Consider the following 25,997-nt stretch of genomic DNA (forward strand, 5'->3'; position numbering starts at 1 on the left):
AATCGTCAGCATTAATTACCATTATTATTATTATTATCGTTCATCATATTTCAATGTCTTACGAACAATATCACATAATCGATAGAGATAATGTAGTCCGATGTTTATTCATAATTATATAATTTTTATAACAATATTTCGTATATGAACGAAAGTATACAGTAACCGTCTACATTATGTCATAACATTGTGTCGTCTTCCATAATATTTTTTTAAAAAGGCCTCTATTGTAACGAGAAGATGAAAAAAGGAAAAAAAATAAAGAAGAAGAAGAAGAAAGAAGCAAGTGAAAAAGAACGTTGGTAACGATCGAGAAAAAAGTATGACCGAACTTCGCAAAGTCGGTTCGTAAATTATTATTGATAGATAAACTGATCGAATTCTGATATTCTGTAGTCTCTGTGCGAAGAAGGAGAGGATACGACAATAAATAAAGTATGGTAGATTCCCATCTGAATGAGAATATTTGTTTAATAAACTCACTGGAATCTTCCTACGATAATGTAATAATGACAAAAGAAAAAGAAAAAAAAAAAAAAAGAAAGAAAGAAAGAAAAAACATGATAATGCGAGATCGTATTAATCAACTGATTATCGTCGATTGCTATCGAGATTTCAATTTATAATTTTATCTGCATTTATTGGCGGATTTAGCCTTCGAGTGGCCCGAGGCGTTACAAATTTTTGGATTCTCCATTAAAATAAATTAATTACGCACAATATATTTTCTCGTTTCAATTATTCGTGCAAATAATGAAATAAAAAATGCACTAGTGAAACATTCGATTATAATCAAAAATAATATCGAAATAAGAATTATATACTAGGGTCAATAGAGATGTTAAATTTATTATATAATATAAATTTATATTGCGTCTTATAGTATATTGTGTTCCTTCTGTTTTACGAAGTTCAAAACGGCCTACTCTATTGGCTGTGCGTAAATTCGCCACTGCCTATCCCGTCTTAAAAGTTGAAAATTCAATTTCATCGAATAGCATCTCCCCATTGATAATATTTACATCGATCAACGTTAATACCTATCAAATTAAAAGAGAGCAGTCATCTTTTATAAAGAATTTGAATCGTACTTAATTCCAGCGAGTTTCTACGCACAAAAGGTGCACATTTCATATGTATGTACTCTACAAACCTCTTAAAATATTCTTTTACTCACTCGTCGGTCACGGTCGATAATTATAAAAACAATCGTTTAATTCATTCTTATATAACAATCAAATTCAAACGATTACGTTCAACTGTATGACATAATTAACTTTATAAACACATAGACGTTACAAAATATACATATATATGTACTTACATATCCCAATAAGTTATTATATGTATTAATTATTTAATAACATAATTAATTTTCTTAAAAAAATCAAGAGCGACACCGCGATCGACGATAAGTTTCAGAAAGGTCTTTGCACAATGGATGTTTGAATATTAATTAAAACTAAGGAACGATAATACATATACATGGCAACGAGACATATGAATCATATAGGACCACATTATATGTATGTACATACACACGTATAAACGTTAATGAATCTATTCGTGTAAATAATACAAAATTCAGTGTTGACTCTGTCGATAGGAACGTTAATGAAGAATAACGAATGATTAATAGAATAACGCTTTTTATTAATTAATGAAAAGCGTTCGCATCGTTCGTTGTCAAATTTGAACTAGATTTTGTATAACGCGACTATTAAAATGAACATTCAATCTATACATACATATATTATAATAAAAGTGTAACATATTGACGAATACGAGAAAAGATAAGGTTCGATTCGCTATAAAAACGTATATATCGTTCGGGCATGTATGTACGTATCTTAAAAGAATATAAATTCAATGTGAATCCTGTGCATACGAGCGTGATATTCCTCTCGCTGCTGGAGTTATTGAGCTTTCGGGGATAACTTGGTCACTTTTCGTTACCTTTGCCTGTTCGAAAAATGATAAGAAAGAAAGGATGAAAGAAAGAAAAAGAAAAAGAAAAAAAGAAAGAAAGAAAGAAAGAAGGAAGAAAAGATAGATTTGTCTGCAAGAACTCCAAGTGGATAACGAGGGTATCGATTGTTATTGTTATTATGGATTGATTTCCTTTTCGTAATGAAAAATCAAAAAAATGAACGTTGGTGTATAAAATTAAAGAAAAGAAATTTGGAAGAATTGAGCGTAGAAAAAAAAATGAGTGTTATTTTAAAAGATATTTATAAAAAGATGGAGTGAAATAAAGAGGGAGAAGAAGAGAGAAAGACGACGACAAAAAAGAAATCAAATTTTTTTCGAATAAATTTTTCCCATTCTTTAAGCGATTGATGTAACGAGTTAACTGTGCAAACCCCGACAGCTTAAGACATGCTTTAAATTGAAATGATAAACCCGCACTATTGCAAATTATTATTGTATGCTGTGTCTATCTCCGTGCAAATCGAAACATAAATCGTATAAAATGAGGATCATTGATTTGCGAAAAAAAAAAAATAACGTTTATCTTCATTCACAATTTGGTGAAATATTTCGAACTGTTAATTTTTATCTTATTTCGTGAATAATAGTTTCTAATTTTCTCATTTTCCTTTTTATCACAAAGACGTGACAATTATCGTCGGTCTTTGAGCAGTGAAGTTACACACAGCAATAATAGTAATAAAATTGCGTCTGTGTCGTTATTCGATAAATGATCATTTATCTTTTATAAATTAAAATTGTGAATATATCTGCCTTCGACGAAATAAAACCGTGGGAATAATAATTAGTAAACAATTTGAAGATATCTCAGCTGCTAATAGAGTTATTTGCGGTAGGGTATAAGCATGATGTACGATACTATTAACTTCAGACAATAAAATGTTATTATCGATGTTACCCTAACAACTGTATTTACGGCGTTATTGGACCTATTTTATTGCAGGAGATTACTTTCGCAAGAATAGATACAAAGAAATCACGATATAAACTTTTTATTTATTTTTCTCCTGTTGATTGTTGATTGTATTTCCGTTTCTTTGCTTTTATTCGATTTAAAGTAATGACCTTCTCTTTCTCCAAAAGATCTTTTAATTTAGTAAGATGATTTTGATAATCCAACGTATCCGCGATATCCGTTAATTCCATTTGTTTCACTTTCGGTAATGTTTTGTGAACAGAACTCAACATCTGTTTAAATATTCCTATTTGATTGTGCGTAAGAATAGATATCGCGACACCAGATTTCCCTGCACGTCCTGTTCTTCCAGCTCTATGTATATATCCTTTAATATGTTTTGGAAGATCATACGATACGACTAATTGAACATTCGGTATATCCATGCCTCTAGCTAACGCATCTGAGCTAACAAGACTAAAAAAAAAAAAAAAAAACATATGGAATACATCAATTTATCGTAATAATATTTTATGATTAAAACTTGACGTCGAGAACTATGTATATTAATATAGTATACATTATACCGTTTGCACATACTTACACGTTAATTTCATCTAAAGCAAATTTATTGAGTACCTCCTCACGTTGCTTGGCTACGATTCTGCTAGAAAGTTCTCCAACAACTACGTTCCTCTCGGATAAAAGTAATTGTAACAGTAATGATAATCTGTGTGCCGACTCAGCAGAATTAGTAAATACCAATGTCTTAGGAATAGTACTCTTTCGTACCAAAATTTGATAAAGTGCGATCGGTTTAAACTCTGGAGAACACTCAACTGCGCGTTCTTTTAATTCTTCCGGACCGGTATAACGTCCTAAAAAATTGCCTACTTCCTCATCCAAATTTACATCTGTATCTTTGTCAGAAACTATTACCGACGTAAAGAGTATTGGTTGAAAGAGTCTGAATTGATTTAGTTTCTGTGGATCTTGCGACAAAGTTGCACTGAACAATAATTTCTGCGCAAATGGAGGACTATAATTAAAATATACAATAATGTTTAAATGTTGTATAGATTAATATATATCGTTAAATATATCGAAAGATATATCGTTAATAAGATCGTATGATAATACCTTGAAGATAAATTTTCCAAAGTTAATGGCGGTGCACCTGAGTGAGCTTCAGGAATATACTGCAACCACTCAGTTGCACGATCCGCTTCATCTATAACAAGATAACGAAGCGATTCTAAGGAAAAGCCAGGAGTTTTTAATATGTGATCGATTAAACGACCTGGTGTAGCGATCAATATGTCTACTGTACTTATATACTCATCAGAAAGAGCTGTAAAAAAATTTAGATTCTTTATCTATATTAAGATTTATCATTAAAACCAAATTTGTTTTAAATAAATCCTTACTTTTCCTTATTATGTTACTCTGTTCCTGTTCAAAAGATGAGGCACCCGTAATCAAACCTGCTTTTAAATTCGTATAAGATGTATAAGTGATCACAACTTTGTGAACTTGTACAGCCAGTTCTTGCACTGGCACTACAATTAAGCAACGTATTTTTGGTACTAACCTAAATTGCAATTGTTGTACAATTGGTAATACATATGCCAAGGTTTTACCTACAATATAAAATTATGTTATTACGATTTATTACACTTTTATTAAAAAAAAAAAAAGGAAAAAAATTACTTATACGATATTTATCAGATAACTCTTACCACTGCCCGTAGGTGCAGAAACACAAATGTCTCGTGGCCACCATCCTAATTTTCTGTCTTTCTCAGATTTCGACAACCAAGCTAATATACTAGCTTGAACTGGAAATAACTTATCAATTCCATTTGCTCTTAAAATTTCAATAAGCTGCGAGTCTAAAATAGAATTCATTTCATCCAATGTTGGACCACTGTTTAAATCAGCAGATATTATTTCTGGATGCGCTAACCAATTTGGTAATACTCTTTTAACTTCGCGTTTTTTCTTGTGGCTTTTAGAACCTAACACTAAAAAATCTGTTTTTGTAGTTTTATCGTCTTCTACCTTCTCGTCCGTCACTGTTTCATTTGCCATATTTTCCCAGTTAAAATCTATAAAAAATTGTTTTAAAAATTACATAAAATAATATAAGAAATTTATCACTGAATAACGCTCGTATAAATAGTTATTATAGGTTATGTGTCGTATGTCTTTTTGTTATTATTTATATAAAGAAATATTCTATATGGAAAGAATAAAAAAGACCAAATTTGTGATATTAACGTATAAAAACGTAAAACATTTATATCAATCCTTACATTTCTTACAATTTTAATACGAAAGATAAAACACGTGCTTTGTACTATTTCGTATTCCCGCTGTCACATTTTTTACCGAATGATACTTAAGTGCGCTCTATCGGAGAAAATATGAAACATAAATCACAATCTCGTCTATACCGACGAAGAACGTCACGTTACATCAGATAATTTGGTAAGTGCTATTATTTACATTATTATTCTTAAAAAATTTATAATTATAAATTATTTTCCGCTAAAATAAGAGACAAATCATAAATAAACTATATATGAGTGGCCATATATATATAAAATTTGGTGGAAATTTTAATAAATATTTTATTACTTTTTGCACATTATACAGTTTTTCCATTATATTACATCTCGAATCACCACTTTCAACAATGATAACGAAAATAATTAAAAATATTACTTAAGTACGTGTATTAATTACCAATCTCAGATATACATTTCTCTATCAAGAGAAAAAAAAAATTTAGAGATACAGCGTATTTAAAAGAAAATCTTAACAAGAAAAAAATTTAACCTAATTGTAAAATGGATTGTACGTAATCCAATGTGCCCTATCTTGATCCACGGCAGATTTATGACTCGTGAAAATACTTTTGAAAACTTCGGATGCTTTAGGATCCTTTGCAACACTGTAACTCTCTTTAGCTTTTCTATATGCAGGATCTTCTGCTTCATTTCTGGTTATGTTTTTCTTAGGTATAGTGGATTTTTCTTCCTTCTTAATTTTCTTTTTTGGTACTTCATCCTTTTCATTAACTTCTGTCGAAGTACTTTCGTTACTTCTCTTCTTTTTTTTCAATGATTTCTGTGCAATTTTTCGCACATTTAAACGTTCTTCCATTAATTGAAGGTCGTCCCCATCTGCATTTAGTATAACAATATCTGCTTCTGTAAAAGGTTGCTGACATCTGTGACATACCTATGACAAAAAAAAAATTTTTTTCGATATTAAAAATATAAAAACAAATTACGTTATAAAAAGTTTCTAATAAATCTCAAAATAAAAAATTAATTTACGCATTACTTACGGAAGTTTTTACTTCTTTGAGAGCACGTTCACTCATGACGCAGCCGCATGTCCACAAAAAACAGAACTTGTACTTTCCGTTCATTTCCAATCCAATAACTGGGCAAATGTACGGACTCTTTCCACCATCTACATAACAATCTCCTTTTTCTGCTTTGTTACCATTAAATGCTGGATTAGGAGTAAGATTAAGATTTTTTATATCCTTCAAATTTTTTATATGTACTGCTGATTCTGGAAGAGTATCGCGATCGAGAAGTCCTTCCAAAACTGATTCCTTGCTATAAAGCCGACCTAATCCACAAGCTACAACCGGTGGTTGTAGCGGTAACTGTCGTATAGTACAATGTTTCCATCTGAAGGCTAACTCGGCATCCTTGTCTTTCTGCAAAATTTTCAAACGTTTTATTAAATAAATATATTGTAAAACGATACGCATGTAAGATATCAAATCGCACAGAACTTCGATTTAACTATCGCGATATAATGATATTAATATTTTTTTCGATTCTTTCTTTAAGATTAATTTTGTTGGTTATCTAATGTGTACAAAACATTTTTTATGTACTTAGAGATATACGTACTTGCTCTGGCTTCTTTTTTACTCTCACAAGTTCATCTCTACGAGGAATCGTTCCACCATCGCAACCCATCGCGTAAAATATTTAATATTTCGGAGAAGGATTAATTATTGTTTGACAAAAAAATGAAAACATCCGAAGCGCTTGAAGACGAGGACCGAAGTAATTGCACTTTACTATTTAGTGAATCAATGTTGCCAACATCAATTCGTAAATATCACCATAAACTTGCACTTCTTCGCTTAGTGTATCAATGCTACCAATCTTAATTCGTAAATGTCATTACAACTCCTCCATTTAAATAAAAAATTATTAAGCACTGTCGCAAAAAGTAATCTATAAGAATAGAAAGCCTCGTAAAAGATTAATGAAATTTTTCTATTTAGATTTTAAATTACTTGTGACTATATACAAAAGGTAAATATTTTCGAAAATAGTAATTGTCGAATTGATACGCGTAGAGGTTATATATTGTTGATTGGTTATTCGTCGATAATATATTTATTCTTCTTTTAAAAATCACTCAACATGATTATTTTCGTAGGACGTTTATTCGAATCGGATCTTGATATAAATCACGGGCGAAACGATCGGGAAATAAAAAAAAATTGTATGAATAACACGATATATACTTGTAATAGTATGTCCGAATAAGGAAGTTCGTGGATCGAATGATCGACACAACAAATTTTCTTCGTAAAGACTTTCACAAAGATGGGTTTATTAACGGTATTGAAGAAATTGAAGCAGAAAGAAAAAGAAATGAGAATTCTAATGTTGTACGTATGATATCGCAAATTTGTTTATTTTTATATTGGAAACTCGCACTTTAATTTCTAAGATGAAAATAATATTTTAGAGGATTGGACAATGCAGGTAAAACCACAGTTCTAAAAAGAATAAATGGAGAACCTATCGATACGATATCTCCAACGCTTGGTTTTAATATAAAAACTTTAGAACATCGTGGTTATAAGTTGAATGTATGGGATGTGGGTGGACAAAAATCATTACGATCGTATTGGAGGAACTACTTCGAGTCTACTGATGGACTTATTTGGGTAATTGACAGTGCGGATCGCAGAAGATTAGAAGATTGTAAGGTAGAATTGTACAAATTATTGCAAGAAGAAAGATTAGAAGGGGCAAGTCTCTTGATATTCGCTAATAAACAAGATTTACCTGGAGCATTATCAGCGTCGGACATTGCTGAAATTTTGGAACTACCTACTATAAAAAGTCATCACTGGCAGATATATAAATGTTCTGCAGTAACGGGAGAAAATTTAGTGGAGGGTATTAATTGGATTATCAGTGATATTGCAGCAAGAATATTTTATATTGATTAACTTTATCTTTATCCTAATATGTTTAATTTATTATAGATACACAAATAGTGCTCAAAATAAAGTCTAGTGAAATAATTCGTAAAAAAAAAAATATTTACGTACACGCAAAATAAATTTCTATATACATATAATTTCATTCGCTGGCTCTCTTAATGCGTTTCGTTATAACATTATCAGTATTTTTCAGTTACTGGAATAATTTATTATATGATATATACAAAGTAATATGTTTTTGTATTTAATAGTTAAGATGCATGTAATCGTTGATAGTTTTAGTAATAGTCTTCATAGAAATCAATCATGTATTCTTCAACTTCTCTCATGTCTTTTGGTTCAGGATACTTTATGTGGCCATAAATAAAGTAAGATATGTAGTTATAAAATTTTAAACATATATGTAATAATTTATGCAGATTCGTAATCTTTTAAACTAACCTTTTCTTTATATTCTTTTCTTACTTCCGGCATTTCAGGTTCTATTTCGACCTCTTCTTTCTTTTCCGCACGAAGTTTTGATGGTTTGACTGGCGGCGGTTTAGTATCTGGAAATTCTTTTAAGTAAACAGCTTTTAGAAGTCCTTGATCGACAGTTTTTTTTGGTCCAGGGAAAGCCGATATAATTTCTTTAATAAGTGATTTAGATAATTTCAATTTGAAGTCTTTGATTAATTTTCTAAATCGTTCTACAACAACGTTTGTTATAAATTTCCTAGGTTTCTAATTTAATATCATTTTAAAAATGTGTAGATAAATTATAATCGTATAACATATACCTCGACTTATCGGATTATCGTTTAAAGATAATACAAAATGTCCAAAGTTTTTTCTATGTTTATGTTTCTTTTGTGCCATTGCTTCATAGGTAGCTCTTCTTAAAAAAATTTTCATAACGTTCGGTCCTACTAGCGTGTAATTACTATAAATACCACCTAATACGATTTGCAACCATGGCCTTTCATTTTCTATTGTATCTAATTCCGGTAGAACAGTCTTGTCTGCCCAGACATTTTCTAAATTTAAAAGACGAAGACTGCTTTCTGGCGAATTTTTCGGATTAACCGACGAAATCAGCATAAAAGCACCTTCCGCTTCTAAAGGATTATTTCCTAGATATAATTCTTCTAATATGCTATTTCTTGATAGAGATGTCGACATGCTTTCGGCATCAGGTTTCGTAAGCATGTTATCTTCGAATCAAATAAAACAATTATAACAAAATGTAAATTTAATTTTCATCGGTATAAATTATCATAAAGTATAAATTATCTCACTACTTAGATCCAAAATTTCTAGGCGTGAAACTCTCAAAATAATCGTTAAATATTTAACGCATTCCGTACCGATCCCGTTCCACGATAAATTTAAACTAACCAAAGTACGGTTTCTCGCTAATACACTGGTCAAAGCTTTCCAAGTATGCTCATCGTACAACGAGTTCCATGATAAATCCAACCACTTGATCAATTTAGAATTCGTTATGAGGTAGCAGAGATGTTCGGTACATGTTTTGTTTAAATTATTATCCGCTAAGGAGAGCTCTTCCAAACTTCCATTATGTTCTACCGCGAATGCCAATGCTTCTAATCCTTTATCCTGGATGTTGCAAGAATTAAGATCGAGAGTGACCAAGGTCGATGTAGCCGATATCCCATCGCAAAGTTCTTTCATACCCTCAGGACCAATTCGACACTTGGACAAAATCAAACTGATTATCATGATACTTTTCTGTATCAATTTACCCAAATAATGACAAGCTTTCTTAGTTAATCTATTGTCCTACGAATTATTAAAATTACCCATTAGAATATCGATCATCTGAAACGTGCGACGATCAAACGAATTCGTTAAAGTACCGTAAAATCTATCATTTGAACGGAACCATTATTTCTTAGGGCATAATACATTATTTCGACGATACGTGGATCGATCCCATAATATTGCAAATCGATGCAATCCGATTGCAACATATCGGTGATCATATGTACCACTTTTAGACCTTTGCTCTTTACGTGCTCGTCAAATTTATATACGCCGTCTTCCTCAAAGATTTCTTCGGTAGTAAGCAACCAAAATGCCGGTCCCGTACCAGGATCGCTTGGAACAGGAAAAATAGTGTGCAGATTCAATAACTTCAATTGCGAGTCACTGATATCGATCTCTCTCAAGCAAAGATGAATCGAAGATTCGCTGCGTAAACTTTTCAAAGTGTCGTCTATTTCTTCTGGAGTAATCAAAGTTTCCACAGAAACCTCCTCTTTTTTTCGAACCATCTGAAATGCATTCTCAAATTTTCTAATTACGTATAATCGCAAATTAAATAATTAGGTTCGAACATAGAACGATTCTATAGCATTATTCGCGACCAATTTAATTAAAGTTACCAAATTTAAGTTACACCGACTAATAAATGCTTCTTCTTTTTCTTTTTCTTCATCTTCTCATCTTCCTCGATCAGTTTATCTCGTTCGAGATCGCCTAAGATATCCTCCGAAATATCGGATTCTTCGATCGACTCAGATTCCTCTTCGTATTCCTTGCGTATCTCAATATCCTCTTCGTAGTCCCACGTTTCGTAATCATATTCCAGATCGTAAAGTTCCTTGATCGAAGTTTCCTTATGTGGCTATAACATATTCATATTTTCTTAAACTTCCCATATTTTTTATTTATTACATATATATATATATAGTATACGCACGTACCTGTATATCGTTCATCTTGACACTTAATTTAGAAATAACCAAATCATCGAAGTTAAATGAGTTATAATTTCATCGAATTTATTCAAATTTACTTAGTTTGGCACGAAACGATAGTATTTTCTTTTCGAGAGATCGATACGACGAAGATCGAAATAATCTCGAAAGTAAACCTCCTAACGAAATTATCGAAGTTTCTCGATCCTTTCGATCCATTTCTAATTAAACATTCAAGTATTAACACTTTGCATTGCTAACAGTACTTCGGCGGACAAACGGATAGTAGAATTCTAAAATAGTATCTTAGACAAACGTATAAAAAACTATTCTATCGCATTTAAGCGAAGTTCGAATGATTTTTGAGGTTTCGATATTTTCGTATTATAAATCGAAAAGTTACGTGCTTTGTAAAGTAGCCATAACGCTTTATGACGTAGTCGGCATACTGCGCCATCTCGTTTCGTTAATTACAAATAATTGCATCGTTATTTCATATTCGGATTTTGCCGAAAACGAGTCGCGTTAAAAGATATTCGCGAAAATAAAATCGTCGTCGCGGCGTCTCTTAAAAATTCTTCTCGTATCGAATTTTCTGTCGATATTTTCGCGATATATCGATCATTATTAACGATTCCGTCTATTAACGACGCTTTAATCAATAATCTTTCTTTAATTAGTCGCGTTTGATTTTATTTCGCGTTTGAACGATTTTCATATTCACATGCACGTAAGTATACAAATACATATACATATACATTTCCATATAATTTTTCTTTTCTATTAATATCGATCTAATATTTTTCAGCTTTTACAAGAAGCCTACAAATCCAGAAAAAATTCTACGCAGTACGTTAAAAAATAATATTAACGTAAGCCCTCTATACGTAAAAGTGTCTATTTTCTTTTCTTTTTTTTTTCTTTTTTTATTACATACAGCGAGGCTCTTAAATAAAGAGACAAAGATGGTATTAGGATATAGATAATATATTTCCCGGCAATCGTGAAAACATTTGTTACTTACGAATTTCCGATTTCCGACAAGCAACAAAACAAAAAGCAGTCGAGCGTGATAAAAGTTTATTATTTATTTATACATACATACACACACACGTGTATGTGAGTACGAATGGTGTGTGTAATGTAGCGTAATATTCCAAGAATTTAGGAAGTATCGGCAAAAGCGCGTGTAAACAACGAAAGGACGACCGAGAGTTCGCCCTTGTTACGACTTTCCACATCGTAGTTATCGTTCGTGTAAGCAACTATCCAGACGTGTTTCAAGCTGCTCCTACTTCGTTAATTCCAGTTCGTCTAACTCGTCACTTACATCCTATAATATTTCGTAAGTTCAATTTAATTATTTGTAATTTATTAATCATATTATTTGGACCTATGTATATATTCCTACGGTGATATAATTTTTCTTCGTAAAAAGTAAAGGATTTTTTTATTAAAGGGGAAAAAAAAAAAGAGGAAAAGAAAAAAGGAAGTAGAAATTCGTTTCTTTCGTGTTAAACTATGATAAGTATAAATAACGCAAGTATTATCGAGGTTATGACTTACCGATCGAATTTCCGGTTAGTAAAACAGGGCATCCATATTACCGACCGTATCAACGTTAGCTTCGAAGGTAAAGAAGTATTTTGTTGTTCTCGTTATACTTGATATTAAGTTCGAAAAGATTTCATTACGAAGGAACAAAATTATACGATATAATTTATTTATTAATCGTCGAAGCAAAAGAGGCCTGATGTGGAAAACGTTTGAAAGAAAATAAGAAAAGAAAAGCATCGACGAAGGATTGTACTTTTTATTGAAACTCTTCATCGTCGTAAACTTATGCGAGAGAAGGGAAAAAGAGGATGGAAGGGGATAGGGAGGAGCTTATTTACACAATGTATTCGCTCGTTTCGTTTACTCGGCATCGTCGTAGACGAGTGATCGATCACAATTCACAACGCGTGGGTGTATCCCTTACTAACTATCTATCGTCGACCAAAGGCATTAGTTCGAACGATCGTCTCGATTCTTTTTTCCTTCTCTCGGTTCAACGTAAGATCGAACACGATCGATCCTCGAGACCTTTCCGAATTATCGATAATCCAGATTACCGATTTTAATTTTTAAGAAGAAAGAAATCGAAAGAATTCCTCGTCGATGCGAACTATTGCCCGTGATGTAGGAATAATTAGCGTAGATGAAAGTAGAAATAGAAATAGAAAATAAAATAATATAATATAAAATAATATATATATATAATATTTAATATATATAATATATAATATATTTATTTTTATATATATATATATAAATCGTCGCGGACCTATATGTATATTCCTACGGTGATATAATTTTTCTTCGTAAAAGATAAAGGATTTATTTTATTAAAGGAAAAAAAAAAAGGAAAAGAAAAAAGGAAGTAGAAGAAGAAATTCGTTTCTTTCGTGTTAAACTATCGTGTCGTATGCCTATCGCGAGCTATGCAACTCGTTTATAAACTAATCGACGCTTCGCTCGTAAAATCGCTGGAACGATATTAAAAAAAAAAAAATAATAATAATAATAAAAATAAAAAAAAATAAAATACGAAACATATAAAAAAGACCACAAAAGAAAATTGCACATCTAGATAAAGAGTTCTGCTAGGGAGCTCGGCAAAAGAATGATCCGATCCATGTACTTGTGGATAAAAAGGGGAAAGGAATTATTATTCTATTTACAATTCTTCGCGAAGGCTGACTACGCCGCTCTTTTTCTTATTAATCGCATATCGAAGTACGAGATTAATCGATCACTATAGTGAATCGAATCAAAAGTACGAGAGACCTACCAGTTTATTCATTTTGACAACTATCTCTATTAGATAACATCGAATATAGAAAAATCACATTTGTGACTTATCGATTAAATTAAAATTAAAAACGCACGTTCGTTTACGCGAGTAAAATTATTTAGAGAGAGAGAGAGAGAGAGAGAGAGAGAGAGAGAGAGAGAGAGAGAGAGAGAGAGAGAGAGAGAGAAGAGAGATGAAAATATAGAAGAAGAGAGAAGGAAAAAGAGAGAAATATAATTAGAATCAGAGGTTCTTTCACTTTTCTCCTTTTAGTCGTACTGAAATATAGTCAATCGTTAAGTAAAAGCGGCGTATTTACACTAATTTTTCTTGTCTTTTCTTTCTATTTTTTTTTTGCACTTGCTTGCTTGTTTCTTTCATTATCTTAACCTACATCGCATTTTCTCGAGCGCTTCGAGATGCCGATAGACATTCGTACTTTACATACACCGTACTACCTAAGTAAAGGTATCGCCAAATTCACTGCTTTTCTTGTTCGTTTTTTTTTTGTCTTCTCAACACGGCGCATACACAATATATACGTTTTTCGTTTATGACGATATCATAGTGCTGCGAAATTCGATTCGCTTCTTTCGTGCTCAGCTTTAATTTGAGCTGAAAGTCGAATGAGGATTACAACGAGAGGCTCAACAAAAGAAAAAAGAAAATTAAAGAGAGAAAAAAGAAAAAAAAAGAAACACAGAGAAAAAGAGAAAGAGAGAGAGAGAGAAAGGTAGAAAACGACCGTGGGAAAGTCGTTCCATAATAGTATCACAATAATATCGTCCGAAAGGAACGTCCGAAGGTTACACCATTCTAAATACATATATTTCGCAATCGATCTATCGCACATTATCGGCATATTACACGTATGTATGTATGCATGTATTGTAAGTCTTAGGAAAAGATTTCACTGGAGTGAATTTAAGAGACGTTTGGTAAGTATCCAAACGCAAGGATTAACGCGTTTCCGGTTCCGGTGTCCGTTGCTTAGTAGAGTAATCAGTTTTAATCTAACAATAAAATCGTAAGCAGTACGTGTTAATATACGGTACGTTGTACGTGTAAGTAACGCATTTTTACGAGGACAAAAGTCTCCCAAAAAAGTTTTCGAGAACGACATCATCCATGGATAATTTTAATCTCACCCCGGTTAATAATACGTGTACGTGTACATACATACATATGTTCTTGTTTATTTTATTTTATTTATTTATTTTTTTTTGTTTTTCTTTTTTTCTTTTCGTTTACTTCGACGTGCCTCACCTAAAGGATTTATTTATATGATAACAACGAACGCGTACGATCTCTATTTATTATGCGAGAACAACAGCGTATCAAACTTTAAGATATCAAGGGTCGTGATTGCCGACACTTGGAAGCGGTGCAGTCACAGCGAAAATTACTAAGTACGAGCTATATACATATGTACAACGATAACAAGAGATAATGTTATCATTATAGTTACTTATAATCGTCGCGATCGCGCTTATTGTCGCATCATGAAGTCATAAGAAAAGGGAACTCTGGAACGCGTAGAAAAAGATTAAATAGAAATTTTAACAATTTACGATAGATTTCGTTTTTCCTACGTAACTTCACTTGTGGGAAGACAAGATACAAGTTTTTGTTCGTCTTTCGATCGTCGAATCGTTTTTTTCCTTAAATTTTTAACGGAATATCAGTGAAGTAAGACTTTCTCAGCACGTGCGTGTCTTTTAACGTAAGGATCTTAGCGCGCCAGTAATTTTGTTAGCGTCCGTATATACGTTTTACAAAGACACTTGTTTTCCTTTATCAGACAGTAAATACTCAAGTGGTAGTCGCTGTCTGGGAATTTTCAAGCACGGTTTAAAAATCGAGTGAAATCGCAATGAAATTCGAAATCCGTGATGTGGTAGAAAAGAGAGGACGTTCAAACGTGTACCGTTAACACTTGATGAGGACCCGAGGTCTGACTCGTGCCAGGTTGCTGATGCGAGTACGTTGGTTCCTGTATTCTCGGTTTGGTGTAAGGTTTGTGAGGTCCCTCCTCGTAACTAAAACTCGCCGTGTTGTTTCTCGTTTCGGCGCTGGGCGGTTTGTAGAGAGGTGGTAGACGATGTCTTCCTTCTTCCGATACCATCTCGAGACTCTCTTCCGTCGTACCGAGAGGACCGAGCGAAGCACCGGACAATGGTCTCACCACGGACACTCGTGGTTCGGGGTCTTGATCCTTCAAAGGATTTGCGTACCTTCTTAGGTTTTCTTCGTTTTGCAAGTTATTCGACTTTTCGTCGAGGTCACTGCGATGACGATGCAAGGACGTCTCGCTGCTGGTTGTCGCAGTCAAGCTCGATCGTTGCCTCGCTGTCCTAAGATACCAGAGTCCTCCGAAGAGAGCAAGTAAAAGGACGGTTGCCAGAGCACCGCCAAGAACGGCTACGTATCCACCTGCCACGTTGTTGGAATTGGAACTGGGCTCGCTGATGAGAGCGGTTTCAACTTTGACCTCTAAGACCGAGGCAAGAGCGAGCGGTCTGCCCATAGGACGGCTAAGTGCTTCGCCCAAATCTCTGGCTGCGTCGGCTGCCGTTTCTGAGAAAATCGTGACTTCGACCGTATCGTTGTCACCTGGTTTGAGATCGCAAAGTAGGACTATCAATTGCGGTCGCCTCGGATCGGCCAAGAGTTTTCTCAATCTACGGCAGAGCAATTCGACCGACGTGCCGGAGGCCAAAGTGTCCCTTCTCAAAAGTATGGTCAGTCTCGAACACGTTGGTCCTGGTGTCGCTTGACCAGGCCAACAAGAGGGTGGTGCCGGTAACGCCGGTGGTCCTACTCTTCTTCCAGTTTCCACCGGTCGACATTCACCCCAAGCTGGACAGGGCGGCGAGAGACAACTTTCTCCCGGGCTTGGAACGCATACCTCGTGCGCCAGACAGGACGTACCGTTCAAGCAGTTACCCTGACCGCACCAGACGTTACTACATCGATTCTTTCCGCTTCGACACTCGCAAATGTTACAGTCGTCTTCCCAACTCGCTGCCACGCATCCTGGACCGCCGGCCGTGCGAATCTCGCAACGAATACCGGTCCTGCCTGCGGAACGGACAAAAAGAAGATGTAAGAACCCACCGGACGAGTTTGTATCGTAAAGTACGAGCAGCCCTCGAATGAAAACTGGTCTGAATTATGAACAGGATCGATGTTCTTTCTCCTCTCTCTCTCTCTCTCTCTCTCTCTCTCTCTCTCTCTCTGTTTCTCCCCCTTCTATCTTTCTTTCTTTTAAAACGTCGATCTTATTTATCAAGCGCGTAATTCAATATTCTTTCTTACAACGTTACTTTTATTAATGTAAGAATCGTACGTGTTATACATACCCGGTGGACAAATGCAAGAGTAACTGGCGATTCCATCGACGCAGGTCGCTCCAGCGGTGCAGGGATCGCTCGCGCACTCGTTCACGTTAATACGACAATCTGGCCCGGTAAAGCCCGGTGCGCACTCGCATCTGAACCAATTCACTCCGTCGACGCATTTACCGCCATTTAGGCAAGGCAACGGTTGACAATCGTCGACGTCGCGAAGACAATTCGGCCCTTCGAAACCCTCGCGGCAAACGCATCTGTAGTTTCCATCGGCCGTATTAACGCAGGTTGCTCCGTTCTCGCAAGGATTACTGGCACAAGCTGGAGATGCTATGTGACAGGCTGCACCCTCCCAGCTGGGTGGACAGTGACACGTGAAGCCATCTCCGCGATCTTGACAAGTTCCTCCGTGACGACAAGTACCAGGCTCGCAATGGCCACCTCGAAGAGCACAAGTTTTTCCTTTCCAACCGTTTCGGCAAATGCAGGTGAAGTCGGCGACACCGTCGACGCATGTGCCATTGTTACGGCAAGGTGACGCCATACACTCGTCTACGTCTGCAAATGTAAATTCCTCGTATTATTTCTCGAAAGTCGAATTAATTTGTTTCAAAGTTTGTTTCGAATTGTTTGAAACTTGGACGTTTTCTTAATCTCGTACGTTGATTAAGCGTACGCTCACCTTGATCGCACAAATCTCCGCTCCAACCTTCCCTGCAGATACATTGAAACGAATTTATGAGATCAACGCAGGTACCACCGTTCAAGCAGGGATTGCCGCGACAGTCGTTGATATTCTCGTGACAGTGTACGCCGGTATATCCCGGATCGCAGATGCATTTGTCGCCGCTACATCTTCCTCTGCCACCGCAAGGCGTTCCTTCGCTGCCGCAACCTAACTGATCGTCCGTATTCTCGCCAAACTGTGGATTCTGCGAGGCTGACTCGCTACAATTCTTCCCCTGCCACTGTTCCGGACAGTGACAGTAGTAATCGGTTTGGGTGTTGAAACATGGCGCTGAATTTCTGCAGGGATTTGGACTGCAATGATCGCGATCGATCTCGCACTGATAACCGGTGAAACCAACAGGACAGACGCACTCATAAGCGTTTACCAGATCTCTGCAGTCTCCACCGTTTTGACATGGCTTCGAGGCACATTCGTCGATGTCGACGTCGCAGTCCTTGCCGGAATAACCAGCCGTGCAACTACAATGATAATCGTTAACGAGATCGATGCACAGTGCACCGTGCTGACATTGTCCCACGCAATCATTGATGTTCTTCGTACAGTTCTTGCCGTTAAAGCCGCTTCGACACCGACATCTAAAATTTGTCATTGGTTTTATTACTTCGCGGCGAAGTAACGTACGCACTGTGGGATATGCTGTATTCATCTAATACGAATGATTTCATTTTTTTACTCGAAATTTTATATCGTTCGTTCTTAGAAACGCTTTTACCAAACGATTGATCTTCGTAGCGTATCTATATCATTTGATAATCTGAATTTGAAGATGAAATTTGGCAATAATACGGATGCACGTAGCAGACTTACCTATAATCACCGGCGAGATTAACGCAACTGATGGAATTCTTGCAAGGTGATTCCTTGAGCGCACATTCGTCGACGTCGAATTGACAAAGAGAACCTTGCCAGGCAGGTGGACAGTTACAAACAAAGCCGTTTCTACCATCGACGCAGGTACCACCGTTTTGACAGGGTTGCGAGGCGCACTCGTCGATGTCGGTCGCGCACAAAGGCCCCGTAAAACCAGGCGCGCACTCACAATGAGCGCTTTCACCTAATTCGATGCAGGTTGCTCCGTTGGCGCACGGACTCGAGGCGCAAGGATTGTCGACCTTCTCGCAAGTCGGTCCGGAGAATCCTTCGGGGCATGTGCATCTGTACTGATCCGGCGCCGTGTTTTCGCACGTGCCACCGTTCTGGCATGGCTCGTGCGTGCCGCAATAATTGAGGTCTTGGTCGCAGAGTATGCCACCCCAATTCGTGTCGCATATGCACTGCCAACTGGAGCCGTTGCAATAGCCATGCTTGCATCCGGGATAGGGTGTACACTGATCGCAAAGTTCACCCCTCCAACCGTGTCTGCACTTGCACTCACCACTTACGTTGCAATGGCCGTGAACGGGATGACAACCCTCTTTGCAGACAGCTAAAATCAACATATTCTTTTTGTTTTCTTTTTTTTTTATGTTCAAAACACACAATACGAAGATAAACCTTTTTTAAAATGCAGAGAAGACATGAGCATACAAAGGACGTTATTCTTTCGTATCTCCACGCGTTTCCACCGATTCCCAAACTCAATTTCATGCGATTACGGTATCTCCTATCTACGGGAACGGTAATTTCGTTCCTCTTGAAAGTCGACGAAGACAGCACGAAGTATCGCTTTATAGTCGGGCAACTCAATTAGCCGAGGGGACGGAAAGACGGATGAGAAGCGACAGAGAGAAGGATTATCTCCCTTGGACGTGAAACGAAAACTCATGGCGAGGCAACACGCGAGTACGTATATACTCTTTCGACCCTTTTCCTGAGAGAACATCGAAGACAAGAGATGAGGACGACGAAGACGACGAGGACTTTACCGTTACGTCACGCGCTTCAAATATACCCACACGCTCTTTCTCGCGTAAAAGCATCATATAAGTACATAGTGCCTACGTGTATACACACATACACACACACATATATATATATATATAAACACGAACATAGAAATGTATGTTGCTTTTGCATAGAAGATACGTTCGCGAGAGTATATATAATAGCGTGTATATATGTAAAAACATACGTAGATACATAGGAATATACCTGCTCTTTCGCAGCATCTCTAATGATTAATAGTCCTGGCCTCTCTCGTCCTCACGAACGACGGACATTTACGGATATTTATACGACTGCATCGGGATACTCTCGAGGTACTAAATGACGGCACGTCATCGTGCCTCCCCCTCTTCTCGTTCTACCATCAAGCGCAGCAGGCCTCTTTTACTTCACTAGTGGCCGATGCTCGATCGGACTCGATCGAAAACGCGTTTGCGTACCACCGAGCAATCCTATCTCGAGCCAATCAAGCCACGTTTCATCTTCGAGAGCTTTTACGCCGTTAGACGTTTCCTCCTTCAAGAAAAAGTCAAAGAGAGAAAGAGAGAGAGAGAGAGAGAGAGAGAGAGATAAAGAAGGAACAGAACATTTTCTCGTAGCTCGGAAACTATAAATCTAGTCGATGCTTGAAGGAAGCTCTTGGTGGTTGATTGATTCACATAAGTCGACGCCGCGCCGGCTAAATTAACTCACGATTTACGCTCTCCATTTCCTTCCCTTCGGGCTACGACTACTTCCTTCCAGAGTCGGCCAGAGTTTTTCCGATCGATCGTTACAAGTAAGAATTTAGAAAAACTTCGAGGGAAGTCGTGAATTCTATCGATTAAAAAGCAATTACGAAAGCTTTGATATATAGCTGATAGAAACTGTATTACATCGTACAGGTTGCAAATAATCAACGGATTTTCTGCTTGATAGGTGTGGAATATGGAAAGCAACAGGTGGCAATGCACTTATACGGAGTAAGGCATTTAAATAAGAACAGTTGAATATATCGTTGGTCGCTCGTTAGAATGTACTATAATATTTTTCCTGGTCATCGTATTCGAAATGATTAATATAATGAGAAATAAGAAAAAAGAATGTTTCTTTTTAAGTTGATCAAGTTCATTTGTATCGACGAACGGAATAATATTTCAATATCGTGGATATAAAGGTAAGACCGTGCGGAGGATTTATATTTTTCTTTGATGGAATTTCAATGATCGTTTAGGAAAATTCTTGGACGTATTAATGCGTATCTAGGCTCGAGAAGTTTCCGTGTAGTTTCTAAGAGTCGAGAGCGTGCCGAACGAACGACGATGTTATCACGGAAAAGATTTGACTTCTCTCACAAGCCGCCGTGCCACGTTACGGCCGGGTTCGTGCATAGAGCTCGTGTGAAGAGGATGCACGAGTGAAATTCTCCTATTGACCTTTCACAGTGCGACAAAAATGTCAGAGCCAGTTCTCTCTCCTACACGTTACCACCGAACAACAACTCCGACGTCTCACGAGTACACGATTTCTACCCGATAGATCCTAATTGGGTTTCATCGATCTTTTATATATTTTTTTCTTCTTTTCTTTTTCGTTTTTCCTTTCCGTGCTCGGAAGTAGAACGCGCGCCCGAAAGAAATTATTCGTTCCTTCATAAATCCTCAAATTGAATCTCTCCTTGACAACGAAAGAGAAAGATTGGATACAGCGGATCACCGCGCAATCATCTCTAAGAGCGTTTCTTTTTTTTTCTATCGAGAGAGAACACGAGAGCTCGGATCGAATCCTTGAATCGTATCGAACATAGCCGATCGAAAATAGACGGTATTTTAATAAATCATTTTCAGAAACGCTCAACCGCGTCGACCGATTTTAGCGTGTAGAAATAGAGAAGGAATGATTCTCTCGTGGAACGGTACTGCGGTTCGGTCTCACAAGGTCGCGAAATGAATATGAATATGGATTGGAATAAGGGTAAGAGAGAGAGAGAGAGAGAAAAGAGAAGAGAGATGGGATGTGACACTGCGACCCGGTGAGTCGCAATCACAGTGAGACGGAAGTAACGATTAAGCAGCGAAGAAAGAGCTGTTATATATTAGCCTGGCGCTCCATTGTGCGAGCCAAGACCTGGCGTGATGTCGCTACCTTTGTAAGATCGTACGACATGCGTCTAACGTCCGCCCATTGAGGCACGCTTCGAGATAATTCGTATGTTTTACGATCCGCAAGGGGCCGTGCCTCTTGATCTCAACCCACGTTCTCTTCTTGCTCTCTTTCTCTCTCGCGAGGTGTTCTTTCCAGAGCTAGACCGAATTCGTCTCTCTGTTATTTCTCTCTTTCTCTCTCGCTCTCACGGGATCAGACTGGGTCGTTAGAAACCAGGAATCGCGTTTTGAAGACGGACACGTGGCACTCGGCATTGTCACGTCGCGAAAGTTTCTCCTGTCGTTTGTGATCTGGACTCGTGGAAATCGTCAAACGACCATCTCGCACGAACGCTTGTAAAAAAGAAAAAAGTTAGGGACTTTCCAAGTCTCCTTTCCGAAGTCGATTAAAACAGATCCGAGCTGCTCGGTTCTTGGAAAAGATTTGGATCTTGGAAACATTGTTACCTGACGATTTCTTTGTTTTAGGCTACTTTTCTCGAAAACAAAAGTAAGAGAGAGAGATATACGAACGAATTATATTTCTTACTGCGCAATTTTGTTAACTTTAATCCTCGCGATAATTCTCATGATAATCAATAGTATTCGAATCGATGAAGAACGGTATTATGCTTTAATTGGGGTGGGAAAAAAAGAGTATAGATAAGAATTGAAATTGCAATGATATCTCGCTCACCTATCTCGCAATCGGAACCTTTCCAGCCTTGTATGCAGACTTTATCGCCGTTCTCGTCGCAGGTGTAATGACCGAATATGTCGTTTCTCGGCCGGCAGAACTTGGTACAAGTCGCGTTGTAGTAATGATCCGCACATTGGACGCGCACGCGATAAGCCAAATGAGCATTTCTGCCCTGATGATTGAGAGTGTGCCACGTTGGGCCAGGCAGGACGATTCCGCTGTAGCTCGCTTCCTCGATGACGCCGGCGCTCGCCTCGTCTCTCGCTTGTAGAATCAGCGTAAATTGCCTCTGTAAAGGAAATCGTTGTCGTCGATAAATCTTTCGAGTTGACGTGATGGTAAATCTAGGTAGGAATTTAAACGTAAATAAAAAAAAAAAAAAAGAAAGGAAAAGAAAAGACGGCGAAAGATATTTATCAAAAATAAGTATTAATGATCTTCGAGCTTTGCTCGATGATAAAAGACAAAGTAGTATTGTACGATAATAAAATAATAATAATAATAATAATAACAATAATAGTATATATATAAAATAAATAAAACAAGATAAATGATAGACGCACTCGTCCGAAGGAGGCAAAGAAGAAAATAGAAGACCTTCTAATTTCTTCTAATCGACTCACTCCCGAAGGCAGACACCTAAATTGCTACCGCCCGAAGTAAATTGGGTCCTAAGAGACGAAACCTATCTTCTTTTTCCACGAGTCGAAACAGCAACAGGTGGTACGTTTATCGTTTAAAAATTGGATAGAAACCAGAATAAAGGAGACGAGTCGAAGGATTCTTTCTCTCGTTTATTCCTTTGAAATTGGCTTTGCAACAACCAGACGAGCGCTCCGTGTACTTTCTAATTCGTGCTGACTATGAGAGTCCCGAACGTTCTTGCTCGTCAGGGAAGAGGATGAGCCATGAAAAGAAAGAGAGAGAGAGAGAGAGAGAGAGAGAGAAAGAGGATAAAAGATGCTAATCGAGAAGATTCTTCGAGACATACAATGCGAGAACCTCTGAAGAACTTTGACCGACTGACGATGTCGATGCTCGGAAGTACTCTCTGATCCCACTTTCCAAACAGACTCGACTCGCGACTTTCCTCGCAGCTGGTGTGCTGCTGCGTGTACGCGTTATATATACGTAATACACACACACACACACACACATATATTCCGACGTATCGAAATCATCATCCCTGACGTCATTTTCGTCTAGAGAGGCTCGTTTTAAAAGCGGAAAAGAAGGTATAGTTTGATGAGGACGTCAGTTAACCCTTGCCCAGCTCGAATATAATTCCTCGAGGAGAAACGGGTTCCCCAATGTAAGTGGAACCTTTTGACGCTCGGGCTTTTGCAAATTTATACGTCGCTTCCTGACCTTTGAGGATCATTATTACATTACGTTATATAGTCCGGAGCAAGCCAATTGGTCTAGCAGTCAACCGTAACTGTCATCGCCTTCTCTTCTTTTCTTTATCGAGATTCTCGAGAGAAACCGAAACGAGAGAACCGAAAGAACGAAAGTCCTTTACACGCTTACGTTATTCGATTTATCGATGTATAAAGAATATCTCGATAAGGTGATAAACGACGTGTCGAGATACATATATCGAGAAGAAGCGTCGTTCTCTCTGCATTGCACAGCGGGAGATCACCGGGTGAGTATCGTCGAACGACTGTTAATCAGAGTAATTACGGTAGCGGTTAGAGCGAGATATCGTTACGTCATTCCCCCGATCGAACGACTTTCGTCCTTTCTTCGTTCCTTCTTTGGTTCGTACGCGTATGTACGGAACGACACACGTGCATAATACGATATATACTACGTAAGTATATATCGATAGTTACACCTTAACTCACCCTTCGTCCTTCTTATATATCTCGCTCGTTGCATCTTGCTCTCGCATAGCAGCGGCGAATCCTGATTGGTAGGCACCAATCAAGGGCCGAGCGTGAGTGACGGTCGGCTAATGCAATAAATAAATTCCAATCGCTCTTCTCCGCCACGGAAGACGGGCCTATCTTCTACCGAGCGAACGGGTTCCGATCTCTCTCTCTCTCTCTCTCTCTCTCTCTCTCTCTCTCTCTCTCCCTCTCCCTCTCTTTCTCTGGCAAAGAGATTCGAACATCGAGAAGGAGAGAGGGAGGAACAGAGGTAGAGAAAAAGAGAGAGAGAAGGTCGATGGTAGAAAGCTGGAAGTGTTCCTGATGGAACCGGTCCCGTGAAATAAAAGAAGAAGGAAAAACCTACGTGCACCCTGCGTCGGTGCGCGTCACGCACTCACGCGTGTCGTTAATGAACGCGAAGGCAGGCAGACAATGAGGCGAGTCAAGTTAAAATCGAGTGGACGGTCAAATTTTCTTGTAATTTTTTTTGTTTCTTTTCTTTTCTTTTTTTTTTTTTTCTTTCTCTTCCTTTCCTTTTTCTTTTTCGATACCTATCGACAACACGTCGTCGCAGGTGAAAAAAACGTCGTAATCGTTCATAGAGAATACATTTTTTTTTCACGACCTTCCTTTTTCTACGTCTTCATCTTCTCCAATTACTTTACTCCAATCATTTTATTATATATATATATATATACATGATGTAAAAAGTAACACTGAATAATTAAAGATAATATATAGCAATTAGGATAAAGAACGCGACGAGCTTATAATTTATCATCGATATCGATTATTATAAAATCGTACGTACATTTTCGTACGGACAACTTTTAAATATCGATATATCAATACGGTAGCAAAAAATATTCTAAGAACAAGATACAAGTACGTTCTTTTACGTTTCCATCTGTAAGGATGTAGGATCGTTAGATCCGTCTCGGATTGGTATTCTTTAAATGGTGACTTCGCGGCGATAAATCCCGGAGAATTTCATAAATTCCGATATAATCCCTGGGCATGCGGGGTATCGTGAATACGCTTAAGAATATCCGCGCCTTTCGAGGGATTCGCATATAACGCGAGAAGGTGCTTTCTAGGTAATAATCTCAGGCACCTACTCTTTCTTTCTCTCTCTCTCTTCTCTTTCCACACCCTTTCTCCTTCTCTGTTTCTCTCCTTCTCTCTTTCTCTTTCTCTCTCTCTCTCTCTCTCTCTCTCTCTCTCTCTCTCTCTCTCTCTCTCTCTCTCCCGGGAATAATTATATGTGCATATATATTCGTAAGTCATGTACGCAGGACGAGTAGAAGAGGGAACTGGTTTGGCTATCGTCGAACCAATCGCCATAAACTACAGAATTCGAGAAGCTCCTTTGATATGCAAAACGTAGGTCTCTCATCGATATACGACAATGTTACTACTATCTTCGGGACGGATTTATTTTCTGTTTCCTCTTCTTTTTATATTTTCTTTTTTGTTTCTTTTTTTTTTTGTCTCCTTCTTTTTTTCTTCCGAGCATTTTTTCTTTTCAGTTTTGTCTTTTTTTTTCTCTTTTTGTTTTTTTTTGTCTTCTTCTTTTTTTCTTCCGAGTATTTTTTTTTTTTTAGTTTTG

General features: G+C 37.2%; 6 protein-coding genes across 9 annotated transcripts in view; 2 read left to right on the forward strand and 4 right to left on the reverse strand.

The window, feature by feature from the left end:
* Nucleotides 1–613: 613 nt before the first annotated feature.
* Nucleotides 614–5,412, reverse strand: LOC122636026 (probable ATP-dependent RNA helicase Dbp73D). The gene is made up of 6 exons (XM_043826837.1): nucleotides 5,203–5,412; nucleotides 4,627–4,995; nucleotides 4,315–4,527; nucleotides 4,028–4,238; nucleotides 3,492–3,926; nucleotides 614–3,364 (listed from the first exon to the last, which is right to left on the reverse strand). The coding sequence occupies exons 2-6, from the start codon at nucleotides 4,976–4,978 to the stop codon at nucleotides 2,989–2,991; spliced, it is 1,587 nt and encodes a 528-aa protein (XP_043682772.1). The 5' UTR covers nucleotides 4,979–4,995; nucleotides 5,203–5,412; the 3' UTR covers nucleotides 614–2,988.
* An 83-nt stretch (nucleotides 5,413–5,495) lies between these two features.
* LOC122636029 (replication termination factor 2) lies at nucleotides 5,496–7,003 on the reverse strand. The gene is made up of 3 exons (XM_043826840.1): nucleotides 6,826–7,003; nucleotides 6,243–6,626; nucleotides 5,496–6,133 (listed from the first exon to the last, which is right to left on the reverse strand). The coding sequence occupies exons 1-3, from the start codon at nucleotides 6,892–6,894 to the stop codon at nucleotides 5,729–5,731; spliced, it is 858 nt and encodes a 285-aa protein (XP_043682775.1). The 5' UTR covers nucleotides 6,895–7,003; the 3' UTR covers nucleotides 5,496–5,728.
* An 81-nt stretch (nucleotides 7,004–7,084) lies between these two features.
* On the forward strand, nucleotides 7,085–8,561 carry LOC122636031 (ADP-ribosylation factor-like protein 2). Its single transcript, XM_043826844.1, has 3 exons — nucleotides 7,085–7,239; nucleotides 7,367–7,601; nucleotides 7,682–8,561. Exons 2-3 carry the CDS (start codon nucleotides 7,537–7,539, stop codon nucleotides 8,169–8,171), a joined length of 555 nt encoding a protein of 184 aa, XP_043682779.1. The 5' UTR covers nucleotides 7,085–7,239; nucleotides 7,367–7,536; the 3' UTR covers nucleotides 8,172–8,561.
* LOC122636025 lies at nucleotides 8,396–11,353 on the reverse strand. 2 transcript variants are annotated; one of them, XM_043826836.1, is made up of 7 exons: nucleotides 10,874–11,353; nucleotides 10,553–10,794; nucleotides 10,025–10,441; nucleotides 9,443–9,947; nucleotides 8,945–9,358; nucleotides 8,607–8,854; nucleotides 8,396–8,512 (listed from the first exon to the last, which is right to left on the reverse strand). In XM_043826836.1, the coding sequence occupies exons 3-7, from the start codon at nucleotides 10,439–10,441 to the stop codon at nucleotides 8,444–8,446; spliced, it is 1,653 nt and encodes a 550-aa protein (XP_043682771.1). In that variant the 5' UTR covers nucleotides 10,553–10,794; nucleotides 10,874–11,353; the 3' UTR covers nucleotides 8,396–8,443. The 2 variants fall into 2 exon arrangements, with proteins under 2 accessions (XP_043682771.1, XP_043682770.1); XM_043826835.1 differs by having other exon boundaries at nucleotides 10,025–10,794.
* A 104-nt stretch (nucleotides 11,354–11,457) lies between these two features.
* Nucleotides 11,458–25,997, forward strand: part of LOC122636182 — a 115,550-nt gene continuing 101,010 nt past the window's right edge. The window contains 3 exon segments of the mRNA XM_043827157.1: nucleotides 11,458–11,597; nucleotides 11,676–11,716; nucleotides 12,029–12,212. The gene's annotated coding sequence lies outside the window, so the exon portion shown is untranslated.
* The window catches only part of LOC122636021 (protein jagged-2), a 51,707-nt gene continuing 39,396 nt past the window's right edge, over nucleotides 13,687–25,997 (reverse strand). For all 3 annotated transcript variants that reach the window (XM_043826825.1, XM_043826827.1, XM_043826826.1), the window contains 5 exons: nucleotides 22,509–22,800; nucleotides 18,612–19,230; nucleotides 17,736–18,379; nucleotides 17,066–17,611; nucleotides 13,687–16,784 (listed from right to left, as the gene is read on the reverse strand). In XM_043826825.1, the coding sequence (XP_043682760.1) occupies nucleotides 15,619–16,784; nucleotides 17,066–17,611; nucleotides 17,736–18,379; nucleotides 18,612–19,230; nucleotides 22,509–22,800 (3,267 nt within the window). In that variant the 3' untranslated portion in view covers nucleotides 13,687–15,618. The remainder of the gene's footprint in view (nucleotides 16,785–17,065; nucleotides 17,612–17,735; nucleotides 18,380–18,611; nucleotides 19,231–22,508; nucleotides 22,801–25,997) is intronic.

The sequence above is a fragment of the Vespula pensylvanica genome, chromosome 20 (assembly GCF_014466175.1).
Source record: "Vespula pensylvanica isolate Volc-1 chromosome 20, ASM1446617v1, whole genome shotgun sequence".
Lineage (NCBI taxonomy): Eukaryota > Metazoa > Arthropoda > Insecta > Hymenoptera > Vespidae > Vespula > Vespula pensylvanica.